Consider the following 20,107-nt stretch of genomic DNA (forward strand, 5'->3'; position numbering starts at 1 on the left):
ATTCATAATGTGCTAAATAGCAATGCTGTATATTTTATTTGTATTTTTATGTACTATGGCCAATACTTGAAAAGTGTGCATTAAAGAATACATTATTTCTTTCAGCAAGTGTAAGTCCTATATTTTCTTCAAAGGTGATTATATTTTGTGCTTTTTCCTTACCCTTAATTATTGATCTGAATCGATGTGTCCATTGACACTACCGTTGATTCAGTTCCAATTCCTAACAACTTTATAGCAGTTACCTTAAAATTTCCCCAAATCAGTGTTTACTCAACATCATTTAATAATAGCTTTTTGGGTTTTCAAAGCCCTTATTTCTCAACCAGGCAAAATGCTTTTGATAAATTTACTGCTTCATCTGTATAGCTGGCCGCTCTCTATCAGCATGTGCCATGGTGGCGTGCATGGTGCTACAACGCTGGACGCTGTGCCATGGTTATTTCAAATCCCCAGCAAGAACACCCCCGGTGAACCGGACCAAGCCAGACAGGGAAAATCCTTCTGGTGATCTACATCAGAAAGTTATCCAATGAAAATCCTTTAGATTACGATGGACTATTGGCTGATAGAGTGCTGGAGGAGGAGCTGCCTAATGTGAAGGGGACTCAAAATATACAGTGCCCACAACAGTTGATCAAGCATGCCAATGATTGCGAAGATAGCACCGCAGTGAATGCTTTGTTCTGTTGCATATGGAGTTACATGAGTCAGCTACCGCTACAGCCTATAGCAATAATAACAATTCTTAAAACAACCGTCTGTGGGAGTTCGTTTGGCACCCTCATTTTACAGAGCGAGGGATACTGTCTCTTAGATTAAGTACAAGTCTCTTGATCCAGAGCACATGGCAGCAAGCTACTGGCAGAACAAGACTCCTTGATAGTTGAACACCAATATATCTCCCTTAATTTGCAGTTATATGTATATATATATATATATATATATATATGTTTTCCAAAACCATTTTATTGGGAGCGAACACAGATGTCCTATCATTCCATAGTTCAATCACACAGAGCAGTGTTGTACAATTGCCGCCACAATCAGTTTCAGAACATTCTCTTCCTTCTAGAACTCCTTGATATCAGCTCCCATTTACTCCCTACCACCCTATTCAAACCCCGCCCCCCCAACCCTATTCTACTTGCTAACTGCATAGGTTCATCAACCCTGAGTTTCTATTTATAGAAAAAGAACATCCTTTTCTCACTGATTTAATAATGGTGCTTTTATTTCATATTGAATTTTTTAACTCAATTCTATTTTTAGTTACTCATTTTAAATATTTTATTGTGTCAAAGGCAAAAGTTTACACAGCAAGTTGAGTTCTCACATAACAACTTATATAGAAATTATTTCCACCATTCATCTGTCTGTTTTTCACAGGGTTGTAGCTTGTATATTATTCTGATGCTTGAAGCTCCCAAAAAATCAAACTCACTGACATTGAGTCAATTCTGACTCATAGTGACCCTATAAAGCAGAACTGCCCATGTGAGTTTCCAAGATAGTAAAGATTTGTATTTGTTATCATTTTATTGGGGGCTTGTACAACTCTTATCACAATCCATACATACATCAATTGTGTCAAGCACATGTGTACATTTGTTGTCATCATCATTCTCAAAACATTTGCTTTCTACTTGAGCCCTTGGCATCAGCTCCTCATTTTTTCCCTCCTTCTCCCCTCCTCCCACACTCATGAACCCTTGATAATTTATAACTTACTATTTTGTCATATCTTATACTGCCTGATGTCTCCCTTCACCCTCTTTTCTGTTGTCCGTCCCCCAGGGAGGAGGTTATATGTAGATCCTTGTAATCTGTTCCCCCTTTCTACCCCACCCTCCTTCCACCCTCTGTATTGCCACTCTCAGCACTGGTCCTGAAGGGGTCATCTGTCCTGGATTCCCTGTGTTTCCAGTTCCTGTCTGTGATGGTAAATCTTTAAAGGAGTAGAACGCCTCATTTTTTTCTTGAGGAGCATCTGGTGGTTTTGAACTGCTCACTTTGTGGTTGGCACCAACACATAACCAGAACTCCTTGCTTAAACTTAGGCCATTGCTATTTCAAATACAAGCACAGATACCCCTGGTGAATAAGTTCAGCGGCGTTTTCAGACACAGACAATCTGGGAAGAAGGATCTAGCAGTATACTTCCAAAAAAGACTGGGTCAGCAAACATGGTGGACAGCAGTGGAATACTGTCTGGTACAATGCCAGAAGAGGAGCCCCTCCGACCGGAAGGCACTCAGCATACAACTGAGGAAGGACCTGCCTTCTCAAAGTAGAGCCGACCTCAATGGCCTGGGTGCAGTAAGCTGCAAGTGCCCATTGTTGATCAGAATGGAATGTATGAAGTGTGACTAGGAAAATTGAAAGCAGAAATGACACCCTTGAAAATCAATATCATAAACATAAATGACCTGCCATAAACTGGTATTAGCCATTTTGAGCCTGACAATCAAATTGCTACTGTTTAGTATTTACAGTATAAAAACCCTTTATGGTTTATACTAATGCTTCAAACTTCACTACTTCTCAAAGGATCCCTGGCGGTGTACTCGTTGTGAGGTGGGCTGCTCGGCAGTTCAAAGCCAACAGCAGCTCTGTGGTAGAAAGACTGGGCTTTCTACTCCCACCAACAGACGCAGTCTCCGAAACCCACAGAGGGGTGGCTGTGAGTCAGCATTGCCTTGATGGCAGCGAGTTTGGTTTTTTAAATCCTCAATCCTGCCTTCAACACACTATATGTTAGTAGGTGACTTTACCCCTCTTTAGTGGATAGGCTAACCTCCTGTATCTTGGGTCTCTCAGTTTCCCCACTTCTAACTTTAAAAACATTCTATGACCAGTTATCCATTCCTCAGCTTCCTTCTCTCCGCCTCTCCAAAGCATGTAACAGAGTCAAGGCCACCTTCCTGTATTTAGCGTTCTGTCCTTGACCCTGCGACATCACATTCGTTTCTGTAATTTGTGTAATTGGTCGCCCCCTCTCCCCTCCACTACCCTACAACACATTTCTTTTTTACACTCCCAAAGCTAAGCTCTCCTGAGATTCTACCCTCAATGCTCTGGTCTTTTCTTGAAATGTATTCTCTTGGTAGTCATAACCTAATCTAAGACTTCAGAATCACAAATGATTCTTTCATAGCTAGCCTTCATCTCCTCCCTCCAGACCCTGGACATTCTGTTGACCATCAGCTTCCTTTTGCCCTTGAACTAAGCACAAGAATAGCTAAGTTGAGCGGTGTTCATGCATTGCTGTTCCTCTTCCTGACTTTCCTATTATGTCAATGGTTCTAACATTCAATTCATTGCATAGCTTCAATCTTCAAATGATCCTTTATACCACCCCTGCCCTCTTCCTCCTCACCTGCTCAGTGGCAGGGATCTGACATCTCCGTTGCATTTCTATCTGTCTGCCTCTAGTTCAGATGAAGCTTTGATTTCCCTTGCCCTGGACTCATGCTGTGACTCTATTAGTAGTCTTTGTGATGGAAGCCTCCTCTGGGTCTGTCAATCCCATGCTGTGACATAAAGGGTTCTCATTGTGACTCTCTTTGTTTGCACATTCCTTTATTGCTGGTGGTGGGCGGGGGTGGGGGTGGGGGTGGGGGTTCTCAACATCAGGGAGAGACTGTTGGAATTAACTGTGGCTCTGGATACGTTCACCACAATTTTTAAAGGCAGCAGATTACGATGGCGAATATTCATGAGCCGTGACTTCATGGGACGTGGCAGGCGATGGCACCCGTTGAGTTGGGGTGGGGGTGGGGGGTGGCGCTTCCCAATGCCTACGAAATTAAGTTTCCCTCCAAAAATTTCAAATGACCTTTCCAGGCTTGCTTTTTATAAATCTCCTAATCCCCCTTATATTCAATGAAGATCAGACAGATTGCCCATGTGTTGTAATGGTCTGTGCCTTTTTGCCAACGCGGTTCACTGTTTGTGTCTATGTGGAATTCCCCAACTCCTGTCTCCCATAGCCAGAGCGCAGCCAACTCCTCTAGACTGCCCCAAATGCTGTCTCCATAACCAGTTAACCAACTGCCTTGAACTGATTCATGGTACGCCTATGTGCCAGAGTAGAACTATGCCCCACAACGCTTCCTTTCTAAATTTTATTTTACTGCTATTTTGAGCTTAAATGCCAACTCCACCGTTTCTGAATGCACTATTTTGTAAAATACCAACTCCACCACTTCTGAATGCACCATTTCATGATATTGACTCTTCAAGTTTTGCAGCCATTCCCACCTCTTTTTCTGTTATTTCTCCCCTGTTAACACAGAGCCTTCTAAGGGTCTTATCCAATCTTCCACGTTGCTCTTATTGCTTGGTTCTCCTATGTGTTATTTTTTCCCATGCCCTTGAGTGGTTCCTTACATAGATGGCTCTAAAAACAGCGTGGTACTCTAAGCAGAGAGTTTTTACTACTCAAGCCAGCCTGTTGTTTGGTTTTGGGCTTTTTAAATCATTTTATTGAGGGCTCGTACAACTCTTATCACAATCCATCCATCCATCCATTGTGTCAAGCACATTTGTACATTTGTTGCCCTCACCATTCTCAAAACATTCGCCTTCTACTTGAGCCATTGGTATCAGCTCCTCATTTTTCCCCTCCCTCCCCGCCCGACCTCCCTCATGAACCCTTGATAATTTATAAATTATTATTATTATTTAGTCATGTCTTACACTGTCCGACTTCTCTGTTGTCCATACCCCAGGGAGGGGATTATATATAGATACTTGTAATCGGTTCCCTCTTTCTACTACACCTTTCCTCCACCCTCCAGTTATTGTTACTCTCACCACTCACTGGTCCTGAAGGTTTGGTTTTAAGAAGATTCCAGGGGGTATTTTTGGTTTAAGGTTTAAAGATTACCTCAGGGCTGTAGTTTCAGGGGTCAACTTCCTTGGCTCCAAGAAGTCTGTAATCCATGAGAATGTGACGTTTTCCTTTGCATTTGCTGCCTTTTGATTGGAACTCATCTACACAATCTTTGATCTAAATGCTCAGGAATAGTGGCAGGTTCCAGTCGAATCTTCTGATCTCACAGCAAAAGAAGCAGCTTTTCGTGGCGATGGTTAGGCACACTGTACACACCCTCCTGTCCCAGGTACTTTCCACTGTTGCTGCTCCAGGCACATGCACACCACTTGTGCCTTGTATGGCTGCTTGCAAACTTTCAAGACCCTTGACACTGCAGTAAACTAGGAGTCGGAACAGAAGGACGAAACATGTCATTATGGGAATTAACCATGACGCTAAACCCACAAACCAAGAAACCAAATCCCACAAGGTATTCGGGTGTAGATAGCAGCCTCAACATTCATAGAGTTTTCAAGGTTTAGGATCGATCATGGCCTCTGTGAGCTATTCCTCCCGGTGTTTCAGAAGTAGATCCCAGGCCTTTCTTCCAAGATCATAGTGACCCTGTTGGACAGAGTCTACCTGCCTCTCTGAGTTTCCCAGACTATAACTGTTGAGGGGAGGAGGAAGCCTCATCTTTCTGCCATGGAGTGGCTGGTGGTTTCAAACTGCTTACCTTGCTTTTAGCAGCCGAATGTGCAATCCACTATGCCACCAAGACTTGGGAATCAACTTGATAGCAGTGAGTTTGCTGTGTTTCATTTTGTTTCTTTCTTCTAAGATGCCTTTGGGTAGATTTGAATCTCCAACCTCTCACTTAGCAGCTGAATGTGTTAGGCATTTACACCACCCAGGTACTCCTGCCTCCTCCATTAAACTTGAAATAAAAGTACTAGACGTGACCCTGAGATCATCTTTTAGCAAAATAACAAAGTGGCATACATAATAAAAGATATTCCCCATAAGAACGGTGCTCTTTTACATGTATGTGAAACCCAAATGTCAGCATTTACCCCTAAGCAGAGATAAGAAGAGGGCAGGGAACTGTAGAGTACTGGAAATGGAACAGCCACAACGTTGACACGTCATGAAAATGTAACCAATGCCACTGAGCAACGGCCGGCCGTGGAAGTTGTCAAGAGGGGGACCTCACTTGTATAAACTTACCTTCACCCCAAACCAAACCCCCTGCCATCTAAAAACACAATAAAATATTCAAAATACACAAGCACACACACACACAAACACTAGAAACCCACAAGCTATTTTACACCTCTGTGCCCCAGTTCGCCTATAAAATAGAGATAGTGATGATAACTACCGCTTAAGATGAAATAAGATCATAAAGTGCTTAGTGCGCTCACTGCCATAGAGTCAATGCTGGCTCATATTGACCCCGGTGAGTTTCTGAGACTGTACCTGTTTACGGGAGTGGAGTGCCCAGTCTTTCTCCTCCAGAGCTGCTGCTGGTCTCAAACTGCCGACCATATGATCACAGCCCAATTCATAACCACTTGTGTTAGTCTTGGTACTTTAGAGAAACAAATCCACAGAAACTCATGTATAAGAGTTTTATATAAAGGGTAAGTGCACATCAAGAAAACAGCCCAACCCAGTGTTGTCCAAGCCCACAAATCCAACCCCAATCCACAAAGCCCTCCTCCATCTCACCAAACACACGCAATGATGACACCGACTGCAGGAGGAAAGCCGAGTCAGTGAGTGTGTAAGCATCTCAGCGCTGGCAGGGGTCTCCACACGGCTGCTCCATCACCCAGGGCTGCATCAGGGTAGGTCCATGCAGCTTCTCCTCAGGGATGTCTTGCAGGAAGACAGTCTTGCAAGCTAAAGCAGGGAACGCTAAGGCAGCTGCACCCTGGTTCGACCATCAGAAAGCAAGAGACCCAAGAACTCGAAAGGCAAGGTTCACTGAGCCATATATCCCTCTGCTCTTCAATTAACCCCACATGTGTTTGTTGGCCAGGTTGGCACAATAAACTAACTACCTCACCACTGTACACCAGGGCTCTACCACATAGTGCTAGGCACAGGGTAAGTAGCCAATTAAGAATGACTATTAATTTTCTTCACCATTATCACCACTATTTTTCAGTTTAGACCGGTTACCTTGTTTTTATTTCATCACTCCTATTAAACCATTGGTTCTCAACTGCAACAGTTTGACCCCTGAAAGAATATTTGTCAGTGTCTGGAGATATTTTTGCTTGTTCCAGTTGAAAAGAGGAATGCTACTGGCATGTATTTGGTAGAGGCCAGGCACTGCTAACCATCCCATGATGCATTAGGTAGAGCCTCCATAGCAAAGCACTATCTAGCCCTGAATATCATAGTACTGCGGTTAAAAAACCCTGTGGTAAAATAAAAGTTACCATAGGCTAAGCACTTGTTTTATCATTTTTCTTGCCTTCTACTCTGTCTCAACCAATACCCAATCCATAAACAAATAGCTAAGAGTAGCTCCCAGATTAAGAAGGAATTTCATTCCCAAATCTGTCATTAAATCTAAGTTAAGTAAATCTGAACAGTTAGGTACAGTTCTTATCTAATGCCAGTTATAGGATTGTCTTAGTATGTAATATCTGATGTACCTTTCCACAAAAAAAATTAAAGAAATAATTCCAATTTATACTAAAACATCTTTGACATAGTTTACAGTAATAATAATGTTTTGATGCATGTGTTTTAATGTAGCTCCTGTTTGTTATTATAAACCATGTATATACCTGAAATTTCTCATATCATAAACTTTACAGACCTTGGTTCAACTGGGTGTAAGATACATGTTCGTAGCCTGGGGGCTGCCAGCATCTAAACTTAACATTGCAAGCTCCTCCAACTTTATTTTTTGTTGTTGTCAACTCTCAGCATTATTACTTTCAAAGCTTCTAGGAATTTTGTTGAATTTGTATTCGAGGTCTGATTTTGTCTTTTTACATTGCCTATCAACTTCTTGTCATTCTAAACTGATAGGTCACAAATAATTAAATTTGCATTTTAAGAATTGTCAGTAAAAAGTGGACTATTTGTTCTTTATTCTTTCAAAAACAGAAGGGGGAAAAGTGATAGATTAACTAAAACAATATTGTTTTCATTTCTATAAAATTAGTGAAGCAACTCCTTCCAGGTTGTGAAAACTTAAGTACTAATCTGACATCATGCCTTCCAGTTTTCATTAGTAAAAACATCCATAATAGGACATGAACAGAAGAGTTTAAAAACTCTTTTGTTTACCCCAGATCAAAGTGGAGGCTCTTATTTGAAAAGTTTCCTGACTTCTGTGCCCTTTCACCATGCAGTTGGCCCTGGTGAAGATCACTTGGTGTGGCTTATGCTGCTTTGAACATGCTGAAAGCCTCAGCTGCCCGAGGAGCAGTGGACCAAAGGGTCCCTTGGAAAGCAGCGCCATGTACATATAGCTCTTACTTCCCTGGAGTGAGATGTGGTCTTTTCTGAGCAACCACTTCCCCGATACTTGAAGCACCTTTACCTTCTGCACCGCCAACCCAGGGGGCGCTGGGACATCCAGGTGTTCATGTAAACAGGTTGACTTGGGATGAGTGGGTGGCTGCCTGTTGTCAGGAGCACTGTAGAGAACCTGGGCAGAGCTTAGGGTACGTTCTGTGCCTATTTACTTGCCAAATCAACAGCCCTTCCAGTATATGTGTAAAGTGCATGTTCTAGTTATTTGTTCTGGTATCAGGATCACCGGTTTCAATAAATGGATTTGATTAGGTATTTTATAAGAGGATAAAAGAACAAACTTGAATTCTGGGGGAGTTCTTTTTCTTCCCTGTTTTAGGCTCCCAGTGTCTCAGGAGAGAGGAGTTTTTTTGTTTTCTTTTGTTGTTTCAATAAACCCATTCCTGGGAACCTTCTCAGATTCAGGAGTCAGGCGACTGTGTTCTTGACACCACTGGCCTTGTGTGGGATTGGGAGAGTGGAAACTTGTGGACAGAGTGCCGGGTCCACCTCGGTTGAGGTTGTTGACAAAAGTACCTGCTCCCACCCACACCCTCACTGCCCACTCCAAATTCCAGAATTACTAGGTAGGCTCTGCTGAAGGGCCTGTGTTTCCTTCCTCTAGAGCGTGGCCAGTTTTCTTACAGGTATTTCCTTAACTGAATTGGGAAAATTCCATGCTGAAGAGGTCATTTCAGGGGCAGGACGGGTAAGAGGTTCAATGGCTTTGCCCAGAAATGTTTCTGAGGGCCACCTGGCCGCCTCCCTGCGCTGGCCGCGGGGGAGAGAGGGCTAGCATTTGGGTAGATGCAAAGGGCTCCCAGGAGGCCAGAAGAGGAGAGTAGAGGTGTCAGTGTCTTTGGGGCACACATTCACCGGTAGGGATGACCTTAGGTTGTAGCCTGAAAGACTGGAGTTGGAACCTTGTCCTGAAGCCCAGAAAAGCAGTCTGCGTAGTGTCACTTCGCAGTGCTGTCCAGACCCGGACACCGCTCCCTGCATGGTGGACTAGATGCTGCAGAGCCCGGATTGGTAAAACAGACGGGACTTCATTTTGAAGACACACAGATAGCTGTTTTTAAAGTGAGCTGCAAATAAATAAATACATACATACGTACATAAATATTTGGAAAGTAATAATGAAACCTTACCTTGCCCGACAGTCATATGAAGAATATTAAATCAGATCCAGAGAATTTTCCAATTACTCTGCTTTCTGTGTCGTGGTAACTTTAACGTGTAGTCTCCAGTTGGGGGCTGTAACAGCTGCATGGACCGGATCAGTGTAGTGTTGCCTCACAATCAAAACGCATCAGGCCCATATTAAGGCATAAGACATCTAAATTGGCTACGTCACAGTCCTAATGTGAAATATTTCAAAATTGTAGACTCTTCTTTCTTTTAAGTAGCATTACCATGTTTGGCTTTTTCTTAGCCAATCAACCTCTGACATTGGGGATTCATTCGATTTTGTTAATAGTAATTCAGGTTTGTCCTGCAGGGATCGGTCACCCAGGACCCACTTCTCTTTGGAAAATGAACAGAGAGTCAGTCTTGCATTGGCCCTCCCTACTCAATCCCATGCCATGGGGTCCTTGCACAGTAGGCCAGGGGTCACGATTGACAGCCAATGGAAGGGTGTGAACCAGAAGCTGCCACAGATGGGGAAAAGGAAGCCTGACAGGTTCTAGAAACAGGAAGTACCCACTTAGCAATAGGAGGCTGTTTTGAAAGCAAGAGATTCTCCTGACAGCTGATTAGGTAAGAGTGGGAAGGACAGGAATGCACAACAGAGTGCAACTGAGGCAGCGAAAGGAGGAAGCCACCTTAGCCCAGTGCCAAAGGACCCCTGGAAAGAATAGGTCTTGGAATATAAGCCTGGGGTATCTACCTTCCTTGTTGACAAAATAAAAACACTCCCCCCACCCTGAATCTTTAGATGTAGAAAAGAAGGAAGCATGTTGCTAGCAATACAATTGCTGTCTAATAAAAGAATTAGAAAATACTCTGGTTGGGTTTCTGAGTAGGCTGTGTAGTTCTGCTTATTTGGCGATCTGCATGTTTAAAGATCCATATATATAATTCTCTGTTATTCTCATCTTAATATCTATTAGTCTCATTCTTCCTGATGTCATTTAAAAGTGGCCAGTAGAAAGTGGGGAGGTGGCTTTTTAAATGTCTTCTGGAATTATTTGAAGGTCCAATTATCTAAAACATTACTCTAATGGCAGCGTCTGCTTAAATCAGTTTATCTCTCGACTTTTATTTTAAACCATATGAGGGAAAAAATTAAAGCCAGATACTGTCTCACATGAATTGACTTTGTTCACGTTTCTGTGTTACCTTCCAGATCTCATCCAGTACCTTCATAGTTTTTATATAGGTGAAATTATATTGTTGGGGTGTGTGTGTGTGTGTGTGTGTGTCCCCTCGGGTACAGAAGGCTACATTAATGACATGTCTATGGTCATGACATGCCCTCCCTGTTCAGAGGTGAGCATCTTTATTATTTACTCACAAATCCCCTTTTGTTCTCATCTCCCACGGTCATTGCCTTCTTCACCCCCCAGTCTGCTGCATATAAGGTATGGCCTTTTATTTCTATCCAAGCATTGATGCTTGGAGAATGTGTGTGGTTGCTTTGTGTGCATGCATTTTAAAGGTACCTACATCATACTGTTTCATAGATCCCATTCTGTTTCTCTTTATCTAAATGCATCACTGTTTATACCTCTAATTTATTGTATCTACTTACCACCTGCTGGGTACCAACCATGTTTTGTTTACTCTAGTGTTCAGTTGCCACAGATGGCCCTGCGATGGACAGCCTCGAGCATGTCACGTTATGGTACACTTATTGAAGTATCTACCTCTAGGAAAGAATTTTAGTTATGATTAGGTTGCTGGGTCATCCAGGGCCTATCCTTAATTTACTAGATCACCTGTAGTAGTAGTAGTACATTCCTAGTAGCAGTTCACATCCCCACCAACTCTATCTAGCATTATTCGGCTTTTTAAAATGTGGCCACGTAATTCTTTCCAAGGACTGTGCTGATTTTCAGTATGCACATGACTACGCTGACCGTGCTCTAGCCTCCTTATCATCATGCATTCTCATTTTAAACTCGATGTTCATAGCAAAATGATTGCCTCCTCGCTCCTGCATGTATTATTGTGTTACCTTTATTTAGCGTTAGCATTTATTCAGACGTTCATGGCCTCCTGGTATGCTTTTATGAGTGTGGCCTATTTGGGCCTTTAGTCTACTTCTTATTTTTTTCTTTTTAAAAAAATCATACAACTCTTACCACAATCCATACATACATCCATTGTGTCAAGCACATTTGTACATTTGTTGCCATAATCAATTTCTTTTAATTTTTCATTGATGGTTTATAATTATTTGGTTTCCCTTTAAGTCTTTGATCCATATTGAGTTCATTTTTGTATATAGTGTGAGGTATGGGTTCTGTTTCATTCTTTCGCCAGTGAAGATGTAGTTTTTCCACACCATTTGTTGAAAAGGCTGTCTCTTTCTCGTTTAATGTGTTTTAGTCATTTATCAAAGATTAGGTGTCTATAGGTACTTGGTTGCATTTCTGGATTCTCAATTCTAATCCATTGGGCTTCATATATATTCTTGTATTAGCACTAGGTTGTTTTGATTACTGTGGCTGTATAATGGCTTTTAAAATTTGGGAGTGAAAGTCTTTCTACTTTGTTTTAATTTTTTTAATAGTGTTTAATTTATCCTTGGATTCTTTCATTTCTTTGAAGAATTGTGATGGGATTTAATTCCATTGAATTTATAAAGTAACTTTGGCAATATTGACAGTTTCACAAAGTTCAGTCTGACTGGCCAGGGACATGGTAACTTGTTCCATTTGTGTAAAGTTCTTATAGTCATGTTTATAATTTTCCTTTGGTTTCTGTCATAAGTTTCATTCCTAAATATTTTATCTTTTGTGTTATAAATGGATTATCCTTTTAATATATTTTTCTATATCATTATCTTTAATATTCAAGAACCCAATTGATTTCTGTATGCTGATGTTATAGTCTGCTATACTGCCAAAATTTTTAATTAGTTTGAGCAATTTTAAAATGGAATATTTAGGGTTTTCTAGATTTGGCATATGTTGCCTACAAAAATGTCGCCTTCATTTCTTCTGTGTCTATCTAGATACTTTTAATATCTTTTTGATGTCTTATGGCTCTAGCTAAAAATTCTAGGACTATATTAAACAAAAATGGTGATAAAGTCTAGTTCCCATTGAAGAAATGTATTCAATTTCTCTCTGATAAATGTGATGCTGCTTGATGGTTTTACATATATGGCTTTTCTTATGTGGAGAAACTTCTCTTTTGCACCTATTATCAGGAATGGATGTTGAGTTTTTATCGAATGCCTTCCTTTTCTGCATCTATTCATATAATCACGTGGTTCTTCTCCTTTATGCTCTTTGTGTGGTGAATTACAATGATGGTATTTTCTAATATTAAACCATCCTTCCATATTTGGTTTAAATCCCACTTGGTCATGATTTTTTTGATGCTTAATTGAATTCTGTTGGCTAATATGTTATTGAAGAGCTCAGCATCTATTTTCATTAGAGATATTGGTCTGTAATTTTCCATTCTGGTTTAGGCATTAGAGATATTTGCTTCATAAAATAAACTTGGTAGTATATTATCTGTTTATTGTGGAATCGTTTACATACATTTCTATTAAGTTTTCTCTAAATGTTTGATAGAATTCCCCAGGGAAATTATCTGAACCTGTACCTTTTGATGTTGGGAGTATTTTTATGACTGATCTATTTTTTTCTTGTATTATAGGTTTGTTGAGATTTTCTACAACATTCTATGGCAATTTTGATAAATAATGCATTTCTAAAAATTTAGCCATTTCTTCTAGATTTTCAAATTTGTTGAAATACAATTTTTCATAATACTGTCTGATTGTTTATATCATTTGGTTCTGTTATAATGTCCATTTCATTTCTTATTAGTAAAATTTGATTTCTCTCATACTTTTTCTTTGTTAAGTTTGCCAGTAGTTTATCAATTTTTGTTGCTCTTTTCAAAGAAACAACTTCTTGTCTTATTAATTTTTTCCTAAAGTGTTTAAAATTTTTTTTCTTATTCATTTATTTCTTCCCTAAACTTTGTTATTTCTTTTCATCCAGTATCTGATGGTCTGTTTTTCTGCACTTTTTCCAATTGTTGTAATTGATGTTAAGGTGTTTAATTTTTTTCTGACTTATTGATGTGTTCTCTTATTGCTTTACACTCCTGAGTACTGCTTTTGCCATGTCCCTAAGATTCTGATATGATTATTTTCATTCTCATTTGTTTCAAGGAATATTTTGATTTTGTTCTTTAAGTAAAGAGCAATTACTCTGTGGTACTTAAGTAAAGTGTTGTTCAATTTCCATATATTGGATTTTTTGGAGAAGATCATTTTATGGTTGATTTCTAATTTTACGGCATTGTGATGAGAAGATGGTTTGTATTATCTCAATATTTTTAAATTTATTGGTGCTTGCTTTATTATCTATTCTAGAATAGCTACCATGGGTACTAGCGAAGAAAGTGAAATGAACTTTTAGTGAAGTGTTTTTATATATATATGTGTATATGTATATGATCAAGTTTATTGTATTATTTTATGTCTGTTGATTTTCTTTCTAATTGATTGATCATTAGTTGAAAGTAGCACATTATGATCGATACGTCTCCATTTCTGTAAGATTTTTATTTCCTTTTATTGGGTACAAATATATTAATTATAATTATGATTTCTTGTTCATTCAAAGCTTTTATAATTATATTGTGACCTTTTTGTCTCTCATGATGTCATTAGCTTTAATTTCTATTTTGTCTAAGATTAATATTGCTACTCCAGATTTCTTTTGACTGCTGTTAGTTTGATATATTTTTTCCATCCTTTGATTTTTGTTCTATGTTTATCTTTATATCCAAGATGTGTTTCTTGTGAGCAGCATATGAAAGTTCATGTTTTGCTATCCATTCTGTTAGTCTTTGTCTTTTACCTGGGGAGTTCAATCTGTTTACATTCAATGTTGTAAATATGATTCTGTTGGTATCATTTTGTTATATGCTTTTTATGCTGTTACTGGTTTCGGTTTTCATGATGAGTTTTTGTATTATGTTCATTTCTTGGTTGTCTTGCCTGTTTTGTTTTTATCTTGTTTGTCTTGTCTTGTTCTCCTCTTGTTTATTTTACTGAAATTTTAATTTTTTTCTATGGAAGTTTTTCTTGTGGTTTTCTTTTGTTTACAAAAATCACGTGCGTCGGGTCGGATTCTGATGTTTTGTTCGCACTCTGATGCAAAGTTCCCGATACTTCGCATAGAAATCCGATTATGTCAAGTCTGGACGCGGTCGAGTACCGGGGTGCTGTACCATCCCCAAGCCGATCTCCTGCAGGGCCTGCATGTCGGGGTTGGGCAAAGTTACTACGTGGGGTGGGCTCGTGGGCAGACAGGTGCTAACGTTTTGAGTTGACTATCTCCTGTACTACTTGTGCTTCCACACACTCGGAGTTAGTCCATCACCCCCATTTCTAGGGCCATTCCGGCACAATCCCAATCCAAGAGGCCTCGTCAGGCGCTGGGAGCCTGTGGCAGACCCATTTCCCCACTCTGGCTCCGGCGCAGTGAGTCAGCACCCGCCCAGTCGCAGGTCTCAGGGACCTGTGTATCCTCTCCACCAGGCTCCTCCTCAACCTCTCCCCAGTTATGCTAGGGGCTCGCTAAAATGCAGCAGGGGGAGGGAGGTGACTTTTACCCACTTCTCTAGGTCCTGGGGAGTCTGGAACTCAGGCGCTGCTGTCTTTCCACAACGTCAAGAGGTTTTCTTGAGAGGGGGTTCAAGAGCAGCTCCTACTGGACAGCCATGTGGTTGCCTCTGGTGCTTTAAAAAAATCCACTTGAAAGTGGATCCTGTTAAAAAAGAAAGAAAGAAAGTGGATCTTGTATATTGTAAACTAACCCTATCTTCAATCACTGGAAATGAAAGTATTCATTCACATGCAGTTTCTTCTTCAGATGACAACCAGAACAAGACCCAGGATAAAAAGGAGAAGAAGATGGTGGTTCCGAAGCCACATGGGACTGTGGAGTACACGGTGAGTATGAGCAAGAGGGGAAAGCGACTGTGTGCAGTAATAGTTATGCCTAATGTCTCATGACACAGCCGATCCCTTAGCCGCATTATTCTTGTGTATCTATTAACTAGGAAGTTCAAGATCAGTGAGGGATTATTTCTCTTTCCTCCTCTATCCTTTTTCTTCCCTCTTTTCCCATTCTTTATTGGGAATCATGGTTTCAACTTCATAGGCTATTGCTTGCAATCGACTTATTCTTAGTAAATGTATTAGTTCAACAACATTACCCCGGGAGAGTGGACAGTCAGGTTAGGCTACAAGAGGTCACCTCTTTCAGTTGGTGACAAATTGCACAGCCATGTGGCCTGGGGTCATTTATCCTCACAGCCCACGTTTCATGGCACATGAGGAATTTGCAACTGGAATTCACAGATATTTCAGTAAGACAATGGAAAGAGTCAAAAGAAAGCACTAACAGTACAAATATTCATCACAGTAAAATATGCACAAAAATGTGACTGTTCATAAAATGGAATTACTTAGTGATCAAAAGTTATAATGAAAGTATTGATAACTGCTAGTTCATGAAGGAACTTCAAAAAAAATGCTAGGATTAAGCCAGACACAAAAGGAAAAGATAAGATTAGTAGCTGTCAGGTGACTGGAGAGAGATGGGATATTCTCCCAGGCAGTTGACTTAAAAGGTCACTTATCCAAAAACATTTCTGGTGTTTCAAAAATACCCCTCCTGCCTCTATGCTTTCTCCCGGACAGTCTCACTCACCAGTGACTGCAATCCCTTGGGGATGCCAGTGACCACTAGTTTTCAGTCCCCGATGCCGACCTACCTTCTGAATGCCCAAACCGTGCATTCATATGCATCGTCAGCATACCCGTTCGCACCCCCATCCTTGCTTGGTCCTTATGATAAGAAGCCTCATCATATAAACATATTCCCACAAACCAAGTCTTCTTTTACTTAGTTACCTCAGCTCAACATTATTTGTGCATTCACAGGTGGTGGTTATTTTAGTATCTGCCATGTGCCGTGATTCATAAATCCATGGTGAGAGATTGGCCCCCGTTTTGTTCATCTTTGCATTGATGGCGCATGGAAGGGTGCAGGCACTGTTATTGTGTCATCCATAGGTGAATGATGCTGCGCACAGGTCTTCCATTGTACTCTCATACTGTGTGTCACGTGCTCACCTCCCTCCCTACTCGACAAGCTCTATCTTATTTATCTTTGACATGGCACAACATGGGCACCCCGGTATGGATCTGTTTTAATTCACTGTGAAATAGCATTGCCAAAGACCATTCTCCTCAATTTCTAAGATGAAATCTAGTGCCTCTGCCGTGGCCCAGTTGAGCTTCCCGATGCCCGTTTGATAAGCTTTCATCCTGATGCGTGGCCAGGCCCTGCCTTATAAGGCGGCCAGCTGGACTTGACCCCTCAGTGGTGTTTCTTTTGAACCGGTAAATCTCCAAGCTTCTGCAGAGTCACAGTGACGATCCCAGACCCCGGCATTCCGTGCTCCGTGCTCTGTACACGTTTCCACGTATCTTTGTGGCTTTTAGACCCACTCATTGCCAGAAAGGATTTGGGGTGATTGGATCTCATGTTACCACTGGCCCGAATGGTAATTAGGATTGTAACACTCAACACAATGTCTACTGAGCACTCCAGGAAGTTGGATTAAATTATTTTTCAACAATAGCAGGATTAATTCTAAAAGCCATAAATTTTAAGACCCGTGGGTGTGCAGCACTAACTCACAAGTCCCTTTCAAGCGATGAGCAGTGCCGTGTAGTTTCCTGGGTGTCACACACTATATAGTAAAGAGGGTAGTGAGAATGATACCAAACCCTGATGAATGGTATGCTTATCTATCCACTAAAATAGATTTACCTCCTGTTTGCTTAATGTGTATGGAAACAAGTGTTACTTCACACGGAATGCTGGGTACTTGTCATTGGACCTAAAAGGTGACTCAGGTATTTCGAGAACCCAGACCGTGCTGACTCGATTGCTGAGGCTGCTCCCAAGCCGTGACTTCAAGCAGTCTGGCTTAGTCACTAGCATTTCATGAGGTCAAGGTTGCACTCGGGGTCTGGGGCCCAATTCTCTCGTACTTCTATGTAACTCCAGATTGTTCATTTTTTTGCTCCTTTCCGGAGCCCTCTGAGGATGCACAAATTTTACTTATAAAACTGCACAGCAAATTCGTGGATCACCACTCATGGAGGAAGTGCCCTGAAGGAGATGTTTCCCCAGTTCTTTCGCTGGGGGAAGAAACTGGCACCAGGGAGGTTACATAAAGAGTAGGCGACTAGCAAGAGCCAGATTTCTGACCCTGCTGCCTGGCTCCTGAGACGCAATCTGCGCCTTGTCCTCACGCTCTAAACCCTGAAAGCCTCTGGTTTTGAATGTATTATGTAAACAGATCATATTAAAATATACACATAATTTATTTTTAAATTAGGGGTGATGTTGCTCAGGCTATAAGTAGGAGCATATACTGTTTATATCAGTCCTCAATGATGTTTAAAGTCTCTAGAAAGGCTTTAAAGCCTTTCTAAACAAAAACAAAGAAACCTCACTGCCACCGAGTTGATTCTCCTAGCAACCCTGTAGGACATACACGCTAGGGCTGCCCCTTTGGTTTCCAAGACTGCACATCTGTACAGGAGCAGAGAGCCGCATCGTCCTCCTGCCGAGCTGGTGGGTTGGAATTGCCGACCTTGCACTTAGCAGCCCAGTTTGCACCCCACTACACCACGAGGGCTCACTTCAGCTTCCCCATGAGTCCACCTAATTCAAGGCTCCTCTGGTGTAGCCAGTCCTCCTTACAGGCCTAACCCAAGATTGTAGATGAGAACTGAACCTGTGGGTGTCTGAGACTTTATGGGAAGCCACATCTTTCTCCCACAGAACAGCTCATGGTGTGGAACTGCTGACCTTGGGGTAGCAGCCCATTTGTAACCACCACCCACCAGGGTTCCCTCTTACGGAGTCAGAATGTACTTTTTCTCTTTTTAATAATATGAGTGCTGATTTGTCCATGCATGTCATTAGTAGGTTAATGTTGTCTAGCCAGAGGAGTTTTTTTGAAGTAACATATCTTGTTTGATTATTCTAGGCTGGGAGCCAGGACACCCTAAACTCCATAGCACTGAAGTTTAACATCACTCCCAATAAACTAGTAGAACTGAACAAACTTTTCACTCATACCATTGTTCCAGGACAGGTAATTATTTTCTTGTTAAATATGACTTCAGATATTGTGCATTTGTTTTTGTTTTTTGCTATTTGAATGCCTCACCATTAATGGCACGATTATCATCAAGTGATAATGTGTATTGCTTCACCCTTTCCTCTAAATCCAAGTACACTGAAAATTGAGCTGTTCAGAGGCGAGTGCTTTGCAAATGGTTAACAATTTCTTATAATGATTGCTACTTTATGTAGTAGGTACTTCCTAGGACATCAGGAAGAACTCTAAAATAATGGGACTCCTCCCTCTACCCCCACCCCCTAGTAAAATATAACACAGATATTCTTAGAATGCTTAATTAAGAATGGCAAGTTTCTCTTTAGTCCGCTCCTGGACATATATTATGGCCATTTCATGTTTTAAATGAAGCAACATCATTGTCTCTTTTGTCTGGTGGTGCTAGGCTGAAGCAAGTGATCATATACAATCAGTTTTTCCCCCAACGCAATTAATATTTTGTTAAACTGAATGAAATTGACAAAATATAGAGTTTAGTTTTGGCATTCTAGATTAATCCAACAAACTTTTTTGGCACCTTCTTTGTCTTGCATTTTGTTGTTTTTGAGAATAAACACAGCAGAACGTGACATCAGTTTAACTACTGCTGAATGTCCATGGCATGGATTAGATGCTTTGGACTGTACGAACAGCCCACCCTCTCTTCCTAGGTTGTTCCCCCCCTGTTGACTTAGACTTACCCTAAGGTTCTTAGCTAGTCTTTCAAGTTGCTGTTATCAATTTAATCTTATTTAATTAGTTCTTCATTGACCATAGTGCTCAAGACAGTTTTTCCTTATTGAACTAGATTTTTACTTCGTTTTTAAAAGGCTTAGCAGATAATTGGGATTCAAGGTTTAAAGGTTAACTTCAAGGAGTGGCTTCAGGAGGATATCCAGCCCCCATGGCTCTCAAAAGTCTGTAGTCAATAAGAATTTGAAATTCTGTTCTGTGTTTTTCTCCTTTAGATCAGAATTCTCCTATTGAATCTTTGATTAACATGATCAGCAATAGTAGGTGTGCACCATCCAGGACTGGTCTTATGGCAAAGGAGACAGTTGTTCGTGTTGTCGATTATTTTACATATTTTATGTGATTCCCAATTTATGACTTTCCTTCTTCTGTTGCTCCAGACAAATAGAAACCAGATTTTGAGTGTTGTTTTGTTTTTTTTTAACTTGGATAGTCTCTTACAAATTTTGGACACTATGCTAAAAACTGAGGTGTGAAATAACCAGTGACTAAGCAAATTAACTAGATGCCCCATGAAACCATGATCCTAAACCTTTCAATCCATAGTGAATGATGTGGGGAGTGCGGAGTGAAGACCCAAAGCCCATT

General features: G+C 40.9%; 1 protein-coding gene across 6 annotated transcripts in view; it reads left to right on the forward strand.

The window, feature by feature from the left end:
• The window catches only part of NCOA7 (nuclear receptor coactivator 7), a 199,215-nt gene that overhangs the window by 117,113 nt on the left and 61,995 nt on the right, over positions 1-20,107 (forward strand). For 3 of the 6 annotated variants that reach the window (XM_045294348.1, XM_045294347.1, XM_045294350.1), the window contains exons 4-5: positions 15,421-15,512; positions 18,635-18,742. In XM_045294348.1, the coding sequence (XP_045150283.1) occupies positions 15,421-15,512; positions 18,635-18,742 (200 nt within the window). The remainder of the gene's footprint in view (positions 1-15,420; positions 15,513-18,634; positions 18,743-20,107) is intronic. The other 3 variants (XM_045294349.1, XM_045294351.1, XM_045294352.1) reach the window with 1 other exon arrangement.

Source organism: Echinops telfairi, unplaced genomic scaffold, assembly GCF_000313985.2.
Source record: "Echinops telfairi isolate 266 unplaced genomic scaffold, ASM31398v2 ScPeMD7_3533;HRSCAF=4204_0, whole genome shotgun sequence".
In the NCBI taxonomy this organism is placed as follows: domain Eukaryota; kingdom Metazoa; phylum Chordata; class Mammalia; order Afrosoricida; family Tenrecidae; genus Echinops; species Echinops telfairi.